Here is a 14,786-nt window from a genome sequence, read left to right as displayed (position 1 = left end):
TGTGGGCATATTATGGATTTATATAGAGGCAATATGATATTTTCTGTTGTCTTATATGTCCCTTTCTTAATAATTCCCAACATTCTGTTCACTTTTTTGACGGCCTCTGCACATTGAGTGGATGTTTTCAGAGAACTCTCCACAATGACTCCAAGATCCCTTTCTTGAGTGGTAACAGCTAATGTAGACCCCATCACTGTATATGTATAGTTGGGATGATGTTTTCCCATGTGCACGACTTTGCATTTATCAACACTGAATTTCATCTGCCATTCTGTTGCCCAGTCACCCAGCTTTGAGAGATCCTTTTGTACCTCTTTGCAGTCTGCCTGGGATTTAACTATCTTGAATAGTTTTCTATCAGTAATAATAGTCTCATTGTGCTATTGGCTCCCTCCCTGAAGTCACTATTGAGTCAGGAGACAGATTCTGTTCCTGTCTCTGCCACTGAATTGCAGTGTGACCCTAGGTAAAGTCATTTAACCTCTTTGTGCTTCAGTTTCTTCAGTGGTAAAATGAGGATAATAATACATCCCTCCATTCAAATAGCACTGAGATCTAGAGCCGATCACTGTTACGTAGAGCCCAATCCTACTCCCATTGAAATCAGTGGCAAAGACTCCCAGTGACTTCCAGAGAAGCAGAGGCAAGCCCCAAGTTGGTGCACAGGAGAGCCTCCCTTTCAAAATTGTATGTGCACTCTGAAAATGCTGCAAAGTAGCAGGGAAATCTAACCTCCCAGGCCCTGTACTGACAGGCAAAAATGGTAGAGTTTTCAACTGCGTTGACTCAATAAAGTTAACATGACGTGACTGAAAAACCTTCTTAACACTCAGAGGCAGACTACTGCTGTTTGAAGCCAAGTCAGCTGGCCCTGGAATAGCCTTGACGGGAGGGGGAGAAGGGCTAATAATTTTGCCCATCAAAACAGGGGCCCCAGAGAGCAAAAGAAATGCCAATCCCCTACTTTAGAGAAGGCAGTCACATCAATGGATGCCTTTACTAAGAGATAATGGGCCTAGATCCTATCCTCACACCCATGCAACCTCACTGACATCACTGGAGTGGTACAGATGTGATTAAGAGCAGAATTTAGCCCAAGGGGTCCAGCTCTGTGACTGCAGAACAGTAACCGGCTTTAGGAAGAGAACGAACACCAATAAGATCCAGCACACACATTATACTCTTTAAAGACATGTGACTTTGGTTACAAAATGCATCTGAGATACCAAAACTTTTTTTGTATTGAAAGAGACATTTGCAACATTTGATGTGCCTAATATTCCAGTCACAATTCCACAGAATTTTCTTTAAAAAAAAAAAAAGATCCTGGCCACACTTAATTACACAGAGTAATAATGAGTTAAGGGCCACACTCTGCAAGCTTTACTCACAAGACTCTCCCCTGAAGTCAGTGAGAGAATTAGAATTCAGTGAGTAACGTGCATTTGAGTTGCAAGACTGGACCCCAAACTAGCTCCCCGTGCTTCCAATATGTTCAAATTGCTAATTTATTTAAATACTGTTTGTTGCAAATCATTTAACCAGGGCTTACAACACTCACTGCCAAGTTATTTAATTTATTCAGAGTTAAATAATAATAAAAAAATGTCCATATAACAAGCTCTAGGTGCCGTAACAATAATGAATTACACTTACAAACATAAATGACCCCCCCCTTCAGCAAAAAACACAACCAACCAATCATATATAAACAATGAATTAACTAACTCAGCCAACCAGTAAATCAAAGCAACAAAACAGTTGTTCTCTCTCCAATCCTCCAGAAACAGATCTTCAACCTTCCTCCCCAGACCCTGTCCAATTGCAGCTTTCCTGGAAGATCATCAGGTTTCTTTAGGTCCAAGACTTCTGTTTTGCCCAGTTTACTTTTTAGACACAGGGCTGCAGTGCAAGTTCCGTGTATGGGCTGGAGATGCAGAATCTGCTTTTTAAAGAAGGCACACTCTGGTCCCTCAGGTTACTTGCTCAAACTGGTGTGACATAAGGCATGAATTAAGGACGGACAACCCTGCAAAGCCTCTGGACATGGAACTCCCACTGACCTCAATGGGAGTTCAGCAGGAGGAGTGGCTGCAGGGCCAGGATAGTTCTGCTCATTTCAAAGACGCAGAATTCTGAAATTAAGCAGAGAAGATCCTTGCCTAGCAGCTATTTACTTGTGAAGTTCCTTGGGAAGGCGTTTCAGGGAAGCTACACAAAGGTCTTGCAGCTGCAGAACCAAGGTAAACAGGCCATGCTGCTATCTATTTAGCAAACACCACAAAACACAGAAAAATATAAAGAGGAGAGAGGAAATTTACATTCCCCAGCCAGGCAGCTACTCAGTGTTTAGAGCCAAGGGCACAGATGGTTTAAAGGGAGGGAATTGCCCTAGCTTTCTATCCAGATACATAAATCATTGCTGTATGATATTCAAGCCCTGCAGTAAATCTTCAGTCGGCCTCTTGCAAACCTTTACTCACCTCAATAGTCCCACTGAAATCAATGGGACTTCACAGGTGAGTAGAGATTTAAAGCAAAGTGACCTCTATCCATATTATCAGATCCCTTTCTAACTATGAGATAGGGTGGCAGATACTTTGTTTCAACAGATGAGAAGAATCCTTCAGGAAGGCCAGACTCCATTTGTATCATCGGAGAGCCAGAAGGTTTTAATCCACTCATCAGCTATCAAAGATGATAGCAAGTTAAGAACATAACCGCAAGGGGACAGCAAAGAATTGATAGAGATTTTTGTCACAAAAGGAAATTATTTGCCATCGAGGGTGTGAAGATAAACGCGGCTAAGACACAACTTCTGCACCAGAGAAAAATTATTAAAATTTGTTACAAACACACACACAGACTGACAGACTACCCTTGCTGGATAAAGAGACTCCACATCCTTATATGAAAATAAGCCTTTTAAAAATTATTATTATTATTAAAGTGGTACCAAAATGCTTCCATATGAATATCCCCCAAACACACATTCACCAGTCAGCCGCTAGGGAAAATGAGGGACAATAAAACCCTGCCTGTGTGCACACACAGCTGGATCTTCTACTTTATCCTTCTGCAGAAGAACATTTATCCCCAGAATCAAGCATTGCCGGTGCATTGAGACACACCAGCGCCAATGGGCTAACCACTGAATGGAGCGATGAAACACACACTATATTTGAGACCAAGCTTGGAGGTAGGAATAACTGATTCTACCCCTGCTATATGGAGATGAATGGTGCTTTTTTACAGGGGGAGACATCTTTAGGACATTACTGAGCAAAGGGATCCACGAGGACAATTGGGAAAAAAGAGGATAGTCACTTTAAGAAAAAAGAACGGTCTCCTGGAGTCTTCTTCATCTGATCCCAGCTACAGGCACCTGCTGCTGTTTGCGGATCTTGTTGAACAGTTCCATGTACTGAGCCATTGTGTCACCTGGGCTGTAGATGCTGTCGTGCTTGTTGCCAAACACAGATGGGATTCCAGGCGTGTGATTCCCCATGAAGCTCTGCATGAACTCCATGAGCAGGTTCCAGCAGTCGTTGGCTACCACACATGGGCAGTATTCCACCTGGCAACAGAAACAGGAGCACGGAAGCACGGAGCAGTGGATGGGAACCACACAGGAGACAATTAACTTTGAACCCTGATACAGAACGCGTCAATCCCTTGGGGACAAAGGGATATACAATCCTCCTCATATATGCAAACTAAAAGGAGATGTTTATCAAATAAGCGAAGGAGGGAAAAAATTAAACGAGCCAGCACCCTGGAAAACATTCAAGGAACTCACCTGAATTTTACTTACAAAAGCAATGGGGATGAGGGAAGTTAAAGGTTATCAGAAAGCTGCAGATGCATCATTATTAAATGACCTAGGTACTCCAGGGGCTAGATGGCACAGCGGAGGTTAATACACTAGCCTTTCACTTCTGCAGACCTTAGTTCAAATGCCACTTTGCCCAGGAGGGACTTGGGTCTGGAATAACAAGGATGTTGCGTGTCTGAAGTGAGGTGGATTGTTAGATTGTGTGTGTGTGTAAAAAAAAAAACAACAACACAAACATTTTTGATGTACCCCAGCTCTCCATCTTGTTTGCCTTGGTGTTTTGGAAGAAGGGGTGAGGGTGGGGGTGTTGTTTATAAGCAGAATTAAGACCAGACACGTACTTTGGAAACCCTGTTTAACTAAAAACAAGACAGGCAGCTCAAATTGGGTCCCAAACTCAAGTTTGGTATAAGGCAAGCTTCTGCTAACCCTAAGATCAATAGAAATGCTGCTATCATTATGGCAACTGTGTTTATTCTACAGAAATACAGAATAATGCTATTGACTAGGCACGCTGAAACGCATGTTTAGAGATGTCCAATGAGGTGATCAATCAAATATCTGTAAAACAGGATTTAAAAGTGTTTAGAAAGAAAAAGACAAAAATCTGGCTCCCCTTTTCCACTGCTTCTAAAACAAACCACTCATCTTCACTTTCAGGGGCGCTTCCTAGCTTAGCACAGCCCCACCTATCCTCTCATACACACGACTGAGCCTTCAACACATGCCTCTACTCTGCTAACGATGCCAGTTGTTATTACCCATTAGTCTTATTTTCCCCTCAAACACCTTTGCACTTTTTCCCGGGTCATCCCATACACACTGGAAGATCTCCCCATGAACGTCGGCAAAGCCATGGCATCGTCCTTCAAACGCACCTCTGTCGTGATGCCTGCAAAGTACTTGCCCATATTTAGGCAGCTGGCGTGCTGGGACTGATGCTCCTGACTCTAATCGCAATCCTCTCATTGTTAGACAGAGGGAGCACAAGGTCCCTTCTGGTCCTACGATTCTGTGATTCTATGTTTCACTGAAGTCAATGAGACTAGCCACCTCAAGGAACGAACAGCCTTACCTCCACAGATATTCCCCGGGCACTGGGCCCCATGGTAACAGTGCCAACCTTCACCAAGAAGTCACAATACTGGTACCGCGTACCCCGGCTCTCTATCTTGTTTGCCTTGGCGTTTTGGAAGAAGCCTTTCAGTTTCACCATCAGGACGTCGAAGTTGGCATCTGCTATGAGGCAGGGGCCGTTTTCAAAGAGAGCGAAACAGCTGAGGGGATATTCAGAGTTATGCATCACGTACATCAGCTTGCCAGCCTGCCCTGGAACAAGAGCAATGGTATTTTAACTGTAGAAAGGATGCCTCTTCCCTCTTGCATGCTTTCAAGAAGAAACAGCTGTTACAATCAACAAAGACAGGGACAAAAGAAACGCTATTTCAGGATTTCTGTATTCCTCATGAATGTTTAATGAGATTCTGGACACTGGGCGTATTGGGTTTGTTTTATGATCTAAAAACAAAACATAAAAAAAAAACACCCCTCAAGCTGGTACATTAAGCTTTCTGCCATTCCAAAGCATGCCCTGATCTCTGTATTTCCTGCACCCACTGAGATGTAGGAGCCCAAAACTCAAATTTATAAACATGTTTTGAACCAATTACTCAAGAGAGCCATCTGACTGCTAACTTTACTGCCGTGTCTCCATTTACCAATTCACTCACTCATACACACGTATGTCAGCTTGGGAAATGGGACATTTTACTGGGGAAGGGAGGTGGGAACGGTCTACTGAACTGAAGATACTTAATGTCTAATAAAGAGCGTGCATACTGGATGCCCTCCACCCTTTGTAAAAAGAGAGCCCAACTGGAACAAATTCAATATTTGCAGCCAGGTTTCCTTTAACATTCCATATGAACGGATCGAACCGTTGACCCACCACGATGAAGTCTCAGCAAAGTTACTCCTTAGGGGCACCGTCAACTCATGTTTGGGCCAAAATTTAGGCACTGGGGAGAAACTAAGAACCCTTCCAACACTTCTGCAAAACTGAACAGAAATAGGAATTGGGTTTTTTTAAATCCCAGTGGAAACAGTTTTTTAGATAAATAACCCCTGCTCCACTCCCACAGTACGCACAACCCAAAACCTGCAGTGCTGAGACAAACTGACGAGAGACAAAAGTGACCTTGATTTACGCTGCCCAGGATGAGAGAAGGGTAACATGTAAATAAAGAGCATGAACACTGAGGAGTACATTGGCTTTCTAATATTCTTTCTGCTTTAACAATCTAAGGGCCAAACTGTGAAAGAGCAGTTATACAAACAGCCCCAATGAAGTCAACGAGATTAGCTGCATGAGTAATTCCTCATGCACAAAAGGGGGTTCCAATGTGGCTCGAAGGCATTATAAATAACATAGGTTGTGACTTGCATTGTACATCCCTGCACGGGAGTTAGGGGAAATAAAGAATCCCCCTTGCCCATGTAGATCCGGGGTCTGGGCACCTGCTTACTGTCCTTGTCCATCCCTGGAGTAGGTGTCCAGGGGGTAGGTGGAGTCTAGTCTTAACTCTCATTCACCGAATCATCCTGTCTGGCCGCTTGTATATCACAGGCCACCACACCACCCAGTCACCCACACACCAAGCCCAACAACCAGAATTAGACTCTTAATGAGAGCTTAACACAAGAAATGCCATACCACGTAGCCTTTACTTAGCTGTGAAGGGAAGTTCTTTTTTAAAGATGTTACATAGGAAAATACCCAAAACTATATTTTTGATCTCTGTTGATTCATTAACCACTAGGGCACGCCCTCAGCAGAAAGCTGTTTTGGGTATTCAAGGAAAAGTGTACGCTTTATAATTGCTTTACATCGGGCTTTACAACTAAGAGCTAGGATACTGTGCAGCTGCCTATTTAAAGAACTAGCCCCTTAGCAGATTTGTGCAGACAAGACTTCCCTCCATGGAAATCACAAAAAATTATATATATATATAAAAATCAAACTTCTGTTACTTTTCTTCCAAGCTGTTTGCATGTAAGTGATCAGCAAAATCCAACAGCAGGGCAAGGTTGCAAGAAATACCTTGAGCCAGAGAGCCTAGTGTTTACAGAGAACTCTGCACAGACAACATTCACAGACCAGACAGATACGCGGATGCACAGGCTCACTGCTGACCTCTAGAGACACTTATAGCAAAGCTTAACACCATGACAGTTGAAGGTGAGACTAGTTGCTTGAGTCGCTTTTTTAAAGCGCTCTGTAGTCTACATGCTCGCTCAGATGGTCTTGAAAAATTCCCGTGCATCCTGAGGAACCAGGGTAGGACTAGGGGTTTACATTTGAAGTTGCTTAAGAAAGGGTGCCCTGAGATAGAGCCCCTCCACTTAAAGAGAGTGACAACACCATTCTGTGGTCTCCCTAGGAAAACTGTCCCCTGCCCTCAGTATCACCACTTCCTCAAAGAACAAGGGAAATTCACGACCTAAAATACTTGTTAACAGTTAACCTTGACCAGCATTTCCTTGTACCCTTGCAGAATGACAAGCAGAAGGACCGATTATTACTGTCTGTAACAGCAGGTTTGGGGCATCACTCAAAGAGGGTAGTATGAAGGGTGCAGAACTGGTGAGTACCATAACTCTGTACTTCCTGGTTTTCAGCAGTCTAAGTACAGATGCACTCAGAAGGTACGAGGCATCGCAGGTCAGTCTTAACTCTGTGTTAATGAAGCTTTTGGGGAGTGAATCATAATCTTCATTGATGTAACATCTTTCATCCAAAGACCATCAAGCATTGTATTATCAGCAGTCAAGCCACCCAACCCCATGTGAGGTAGGTCAGTATTGTTATGTACATTTTAAACATAGGGAGAATAGAATGCATGGATTCTGAGAACAGAATCCATGCATCTGGTCCCTATTGTACTTTTCTTCCCTACAGCTACCACCAAGTTATTGCAGTAGTGACACCCTGAATAATTGGAGAAAAGAAGGGGGGGAAAAAGCATTAGTGGGATTGAGATTCAGACTCAGAGCTGGCATTAGACGTCCTTGTCAGAAAATGAGAGTGCAACTACTTCCCCGAACATTACTCGAGTGGAGTTATACCAACTCCAGCCATCAGCCTTAACCATCGCCACAGGGCGCTTTGATCACTCCATGAAAGGAAGTGAAATGCAGACCTTGGTTGCCCATGGTGGAGGCAGCGGTGTGGTAGGTCTCACAGTCCACACAAAATGTTCCTTGTTTCTCTGCTCCCAGCAGCTCCAGTTTCCTCGTTAGGATTTCAACGGTTTGCTGGACGCTCTTCCCCTCTGCCACGGGCATCTGAGACACACTGTCATAGAAGACAAGGAAGCAACAGAAAAGATTCAGTAATCGCATACATAGAGATATGATAACCAAGTCAGAATCAAATTCAGCCAGTCAATGTACTTATAAAGTCTAGAATAGAGATTAGAAGCCAACATACATGATAGTTATCTGATCTGTAGAGTACTTGCATACTTGACTCATTCACTTTAAGGCCAGACGAGAGCACTGTGATAGTCCCGTCTGACCTCTTGAATAACATAGAAAAATTACTGGCTGAGTTTTCCTGCCCTATCAAACCCATACACTTCTTTTTGAGCTACAGCACTGCTTTTAGAAAGACATCCAGCCATTAAAGCAGGGGTGGGCAAACTCTTTGGCCCAAGGGCCACAACTGGGAATAGAAATTGTATGGCGGGCAAATTGAATGCTCACAAAATGGGGGTTCCAGTGTGGGAGGGGGTGAGGGCTCTGGCTGGCAGTGTGGGGCTAGGACTGAGGGGTTTAGAGGGTGGGAGGGGGATCAGGGCTGGGGCAGGCTCAGGGGTGCAGGCTCCGGGCGGCACTTACCTCAAGCAGTTTCCAGAAGCAGTGGCATGTCCCTTCTCCAGCTCCTACACGGAGCTGCGGCCAGGTGGCTCTACACGCTGCCCCGTCTCACGGCACCGCCCCAGAAGCTCCAATTGGCTGCAGTTCCCGACCAATGGGAGCTGCGGGGGCAGTGCTTGGGGCGGGGGCAGCGTGCAGAGCTGAGCCCCCTGGCTGTCCCTATGCGTAGGAGCCGGAGAGGGGCCATGCTACTGCTTCCAGGAGCTGTGTGGAGCGGCCCCCGACCCTTCTCCCCGGCTGGAGCAGGACAAGCCCCAGACCCCACTCCCCAGCAGGCGCTCGAGGGCCGGATTAAAACGGCTGGTGGGCTGGATCTGGCCTGCGGCCATAGTTTGCCCACTGCTGCATTAAAGAGATAGGTTAGGAACAGGATTTGAACCCATGGCTCTACAAGGAAGCTAGAACTCCCAGGAGAGGATAAGAAGAGCTTTGAATCTGGCCTGTTAGACCATTCAGCCGTCCCAACTCAGCTGTGACGGGCATTTAAGAAAACCCTAAGGCACGCAGAGCAAGTGTAACAGGCATCGGCACCGCACAAAGAACCACTGCAATGGGTGCTGGCCAAGTGCCAGGACAGCTGGGACGCTGTAAAGATCCATTTTCCTTGTCACCCTATAAACATATAAAACAAGCATCACACAGAAGGTTTTACACAAGGTTTTTGCTCTGTTACGCTGGTAGCTCCAGATAACCAAGAGCACATTTGACCACAGATGTTCTTAGAGCTCTTCTATTTCCCTCGAGCAGTATAAAGCCTTGATCTCCTGTTTTTAAATACATGTCCTCCATGCCCTTAATGTCCATTGCAATATTATCCCATTAGGTTATAGTACCAGCTGCAATATGGACATAGCTTGTTGAAACCTAACGAAGAGAGGGAAGAGTATCTTCGCAGGCAGGCTGGCTAACCTAGTGAGGAGGGCTTTAAACTAGGTTTGCCAGGGGATGGTGACCTAAGCCCTGAGGTAAGTGGGATACCGGAAGGAAACACAAGGAGGAGGGTGCAAGGGGGGAGTGGGGGGGAGCTCCTGATTCATACTGAGAAAGCAGGGCCACAGCTAGTTACCTTAGGTATATGTGCACAAACGCAAGAAGCCTGGGAAACAAGCAGGAAGAATTGGAAGTCCTGGCACAGTCAAAGAACTGTGATGTGACTGGAATAACAGAGACTTGGTGGGGTAGCTCACATGACTGGAGCACTGTCATGGATGGGTATAAGCTGTTCAGGAAGGACAGGGAGTGGAGGAAAGGTGGAGGAGTTGCACTGTATGCAAGAGAGCGGTATGATTGCTCAGAGCTCCAGTATGAAACTGGAGAAAAGCCTGTTGAGAGTCTTTGGGTTAAATTTAGAAGCGAGAGCAACCAGGGTGATGTTGTGGTGGGCGTCGGCTACAGACCACCGGACCAGGAGGATGAGGTAGACGAGGCTTTCTTCGGACAATTAACTGAAGTTTCCAGAACACAGGACCTGGTTCTAATGGGGGACTTCAATCATCCTGACATCTGCTGGGAGAGCAATACAGCAGTGCACAGACAATCCAGGAAGTTTTTGGAGAGTGTTGGGGACAACTTCTTGGTGCAACTGCCGGAGGAACCAACCAGGGGCCGTTCTCCTCTTGACCTGCTGCTTACAAACAGGGAAGAATTGGTAGGGGAAGTAGAAGTGGGTGGCCACCTAGGCAGCAGTGACCATGAGATGGTTGAGTTCAGGATCCTCACAAAAGGAAGAAAGGAGAGTAGCAAAATACGGACCCTGGACTTCAGAAAAGCAGACTTTGACGCCTTAGGGAACGGATGGGCAGGATCCCTTGGAAGGCTAATATGAGAGGGAAAGGAGTCCAGGAAAGCTAGCTGTGTTTTAAAGAAGCCTTCGTGAGGGCGCAGAAACAAACCATCCCGATGTGCAGAAAGAATAGCAAATATGGCAGGCGACCAGCTTGGCTGAAGAGTGAAATATTTGGTGAGCTTAAACACAAAAAGGAAGCTAACAAGAAGTGGAAACTTGGACAGATGACTAGGGAGGAGTATAAAAATATTGCTCGAGCATGCAGGGGTGTAATCAGGAAGGTCAAAACACAACTGGAGTTGCAGCTAGCAAGGGATGTGAAGGGTAACAGAAGGGTTTCTACAGGTATGTTAGCAACAAGAAAAAGGTCAGGGAAAATGTGGGACCCTTAATGAATGGGGGAGGCAACCTAGTGACAGAGGATGTGGGAAAAGCTGAAGTACTCAATGCTTTTTTTGCCTCGGTCTTCACAGGCAAGGTCAGCTCCCACACTGCTGTCCTGGGCAACACAGTATGGAGAGGAGGTGAGCAGCCCTCAGTGGTGAAAGAACAGGTTAAGGACTATTTAGAAAAGCTGGACATGCACAAGTTCATGGGTCCGGATCTAATGCGTCCAAGGGTGCTGAGGGATTTGGCTGATGTGATTGCAGAGCCTTTGGCCATTATCTTTGAAAACTCGTGTCAATCGGGAGAGGTCCCAGACGATTGGAAAAAGGCAAATATAGTGCCCATCTTTAAAAATGGGAAGGAGACCCTGGGGAACTACAGGCCAGTCAGCCTCGCCACAGTCCCTGAAAAAATCATGGAGCAGGTCCTCAAGGAATCCATTCTGAAGCACTTGGAGGAGAGGAAGGTGATCAGGAAAAGTTGTCATGGATTCACCAAGGGCAAGTCATGTCTGACCAACCTGATTGCCTTCTATGATGAGATAACTGGCTCTGTGGATACGGGGAAAGCAGTGGATGTGATATATCTTGACTTTAGCAAAGTTTCTGATACAGTCTCCCACAGTATTCTTGCCAGCAAGTTAAAAAACTATGGATTGGATGAATGAACTGTAAGGTGGATGGAAAGCTGGCTAGATTGTCAGGCTCAATGGGTAGTGATCAACGGCTCAATGTTTAGTTGGCAGCTGGTATCAAGCGGAGTCCCCCAGGGGTCAGTCCTGGGGCCGGTTTTGATCAACATCTTTATTAATGATCTGGATGATGGGATGGATTGCACCCTCAGCAAGTTCGCAGATGACACTAAGCTGCGGGGAGAGGTAGATACGCTGGAGGGTAGGGACAGGGTCCAGAGTGACCTAGACAAACTGGAGGATTGGGCCAAAATAAATCTGATGAGGTTCAACAAGGACAAGTGCAGAGTCTTGCATTTAGGATGGAAGAATCCCATGCACTGCTACAGGCTGAGAACCAACTGGCTAAGCAGCAGTTCTGCAGAAAGGACCTGGGGATTACAGTGGACGAGAAGCTGGATATGAGTCAGCAGCGTGCCCTTGTTGCCAAGAAGGCTAATGGCATATTGGGCTGCATTAGTAGGAGCATTGCCAGCAGATTGAGGGAAGTGATTATTCCCCTCTGTTATGCACTGGCGAGGCCACATCTGGAGTATTGCGTCCAGTTTTGGGCCCCCCACTACAGAAAGGATGTGGACAAATTGGAGAGAGTCCAGCGGAGGGCAACGAAAATGATTAGGGGGTTGGGGCACATGACTTATGGGGAGAGGCTGAGGGAACTGGGCTTGTTTAGTCTGCAGAAGAGAAGAGCGAGGGGGAGATTTGATAGTAGCCTTCAACTACCTGAAGGGGGGTTCCGAAGAGGATGGAGCTCAGCTGTTCTCAGTGGTGGCAGATGACAGAACAAGAAGCAGTGGCCTCCAAGTTGCAGTGGGGGAGGTCTAGGTTGGATATTAGAAAACACTATTTCACCAGGAGGGTGGTGAAGCACTGGAATGGGTTACCTAGGGAGGTGGTGGAATTTCCATCCTTCAAGGTTTCTAAGGCCCGGTTTGACAAAGCGCTAGCTGGGACGATTTATTTGGTGTTGGTCATGCTTTGAGCAGGGGGTGGAACTAGATGACCTCCTGAGGTCTCTTCCAACCCTAATCTTCTGTGATTCTACAATTACAAGCCCAGCTAGATCCCTGACCGAACATGACCCAGCTCCCTCTTTGCATTCCCTGAACAGCAGCGTCTCTTCACACAACACACAGTCAATCTGTGGAACTCTTTGCCAGAGGATGTTGTGAAGGCCAAGACTATAACAGGTTCAAAAAAGAACTACATAAGTTGATACAGGAGAAGTCCATCAATGGCTATTAGCCAGGATAGGCAGGGATGCAAAACAATGCTCTGAAGTGTCCCTAGCCTCTGCTTGCCAGAAGCTGGGAATGGGCAACAGGGGATGGATCACTTTATGATTCCCTGTTCTGTCCATTCCCTCCAAAGCACCAGGCACTGACCACTGTTGGAAGACAGGATACTGAGCTGGATAGATGATTGGTCTGACCCAGAATGGCCACGCTTATGTTCCACACCCTCCTAAACAAGAATCCTGCCTCACCCGTGTTCTTCTCTGCGGGGTGCCTTCTCCCGCTATCCCCACCAGGACCCATGTGACGATGACCAAGCGGGGGCAGCATGGTGGTGCTGGCTCGCCAGCGCCAGCTCAAACACCAACAAGGAGCACAGGCTGAAGAAACTGCCAGGGTACACTCCCAGCAAGGACCAAGGCAGTCTGAATCAGCATCCCTGAGCTCATCCTTCTGAGAAACTAACCTTTCAGGCTCGGTGCCAGGAGCTCGCCCCACCCCCGTGCAATGATGGGACCTAACCTGCTGTCGCAGAGGTGCTCCTGGCAGACACCAGTCTACAAACCTCATGCAGTCACATTCATAGCAAGTCAATAAAGACCCAGCCACTGGCATGCTTTTTAACCACGCAACATAGAAAGTCCTACCAGGTGACTCCCATGGTTCCTGAAGTCTGCACGTAGGGCTGGACTAGTCCCTGGGAAGGAGAAAGAGGCTCAGCTGATACTATGTAGTCTTTCAAATATATTTGCAGCAGTGACTTGTATATGGATGCCTCTCTCTCTCTCTTTCTCCTGGGCAGGAAGCACATTTGCTAACCCAGCAGCCCCTCCCTGTCCACTATCCCAGTGAACAGCAATAAGCAGGAAATGATGTAATCAAGAGGGGAGGATACCAGTCTCAGGCCAGGCCCCCTGCCTCTCTGTAGGTCACGGTGCTACCTTCCTCCTCCTGCTTGCAGATCAGTAGCTAAAGACTGTGAGCAGCAGATGGCAGTGAACGCGAACGGGGGGGGGGTTAGATTAAAACCAGGTTTTAAGAGCCATGGGGCACATGACCACTGATGCTAAAGATTTGAACGAGCCCTAGTGGAGATCTGGTATGTGGGCTGCGGATCTTGGTCTCTCCCCCCTCGAGTAGACACTGCTTGGCACGGGACTGCAGAACCAGGGGACACGATTCTTGTGTCAATGGTCCCCAGTGTCCCAGGAGGAAATTGACAAAGGCCTGAGGGAAACACGTTGCAAAATCCTTCATCAGAAAGAGGGCAACATTTAGGAGGGGCAGCTCTTCTAAAGAATTATTAAGCCCCTTCGTTTTCAGTTTAAACGGATTTTTACCAAATAAAGCCTGAGTTTTACAAAAAGTATTATTTTTTTCCACCCTACCTTTGTACCAGTCAAATATATATATAAAAAACTTGTTTGATTAGGAAATACAATACATGGCATGAGATATAGCTGTTGTGATAATCCATTAGTCTGTGTGTATAAGCAAAGCTGCCTGCCGAGGTAAGGCTATGTATTCGTTTAGAAGATACACACAATAAACAAACAGGCACACAAGCTCTGAAGTGCATGCACATCTGAATGTACTGATGAATCTTACGCCCACCAAGTACACATTTCAAGCTGTTAGCAGATAACGGATTAAAGATCTGATACACACCAAACTAAAATGCTAAGAAAACAAAAATCTGTCTTAGAATATGTTTCAGAACACAAGTAAGTATACAAAAGTTTTAATAAAACAAGAGGCGAAAAGGATGGTGTGGCCTCAATATTAAACGTAAATATTTATAGGCTACTGGTTCTATGTCTACAACAGTAAACTGTTTATTCAAATGAAAAGTTTTATTTGGGGATTAGAGAGCTATTGTTTTCTTAAACTCAGAGGTGGTGTTGTGTTTTG

General features: G+C 46.0%; 1 protein-coding gene across 1 annotated transcript; it reads right to left on the bottom strand.

The window, feature by feature from the left end:
* Positions 1-1,311: 1,311 nt before the first annotated feature.
* Positions 1,312-13,758, bottom strand: MED20 (mediator complex subunit 20). Its single transcript, XM_074936472.1, has 4 exons — positions 13,523-13,758; positions 8,038-8,192; positions 4,914-5,167; positions 1,312-3,580 (listed from the first exon to the last, which is right to left on the bottom strand). Exons 1-4 carry the CDS (start codon positions 13,684-13,686, stop codon positions 3,365-3,367), a joined length of 789 nt encoding a protein of 262 aa, XP_074792573.1. The 5' UTR covers positions 13,687-13,758; the 3' UTR covers positions 1,312-3,364.
* Between the last annotated feature and the right edge of the window lie 1,028 nt (positions 13,759-14,786).

The sequence above is a fragment of the Natator depressus genome, chromosome 21 (assembly GCF_965152275.1).
Source record: "Natator depressus isolate rNatDep1 chromosome 21, rNatDep2.hap1, whole genome shotgun sequence".
NCBI lineage: Eukaryota > Metazoa > Chordata > Testudines > Cheloniidae > Natator > Natator depressus.
This window is presented reverse-complemented; position numbering and strand designations above follow the sequence as displayed.

Coding starts and splice junctions, on each gene's coding strand:
- MED20 (XM_074936472.1), bottom strand. CDS start 13,686: ATGTGCTTCCTGCCCAGGAGAAAGAGAGAGAGAGAGGCATCCATATAC. Junction 5,168..8,037: donor CTCCACCATGGGCAACCAAG/GTCTGCATTTCA, acceptor CTCTTGTTCCAG/GGCAGGCTGGCAAGCTGATG. Junction 3,581..4,913: donor CCCGGGGAATATCTGTGGAG/GTAAGGCTGTTC, acceptor TTCTGTTGCCAG/GTGGAATACTGCCCATGTGT.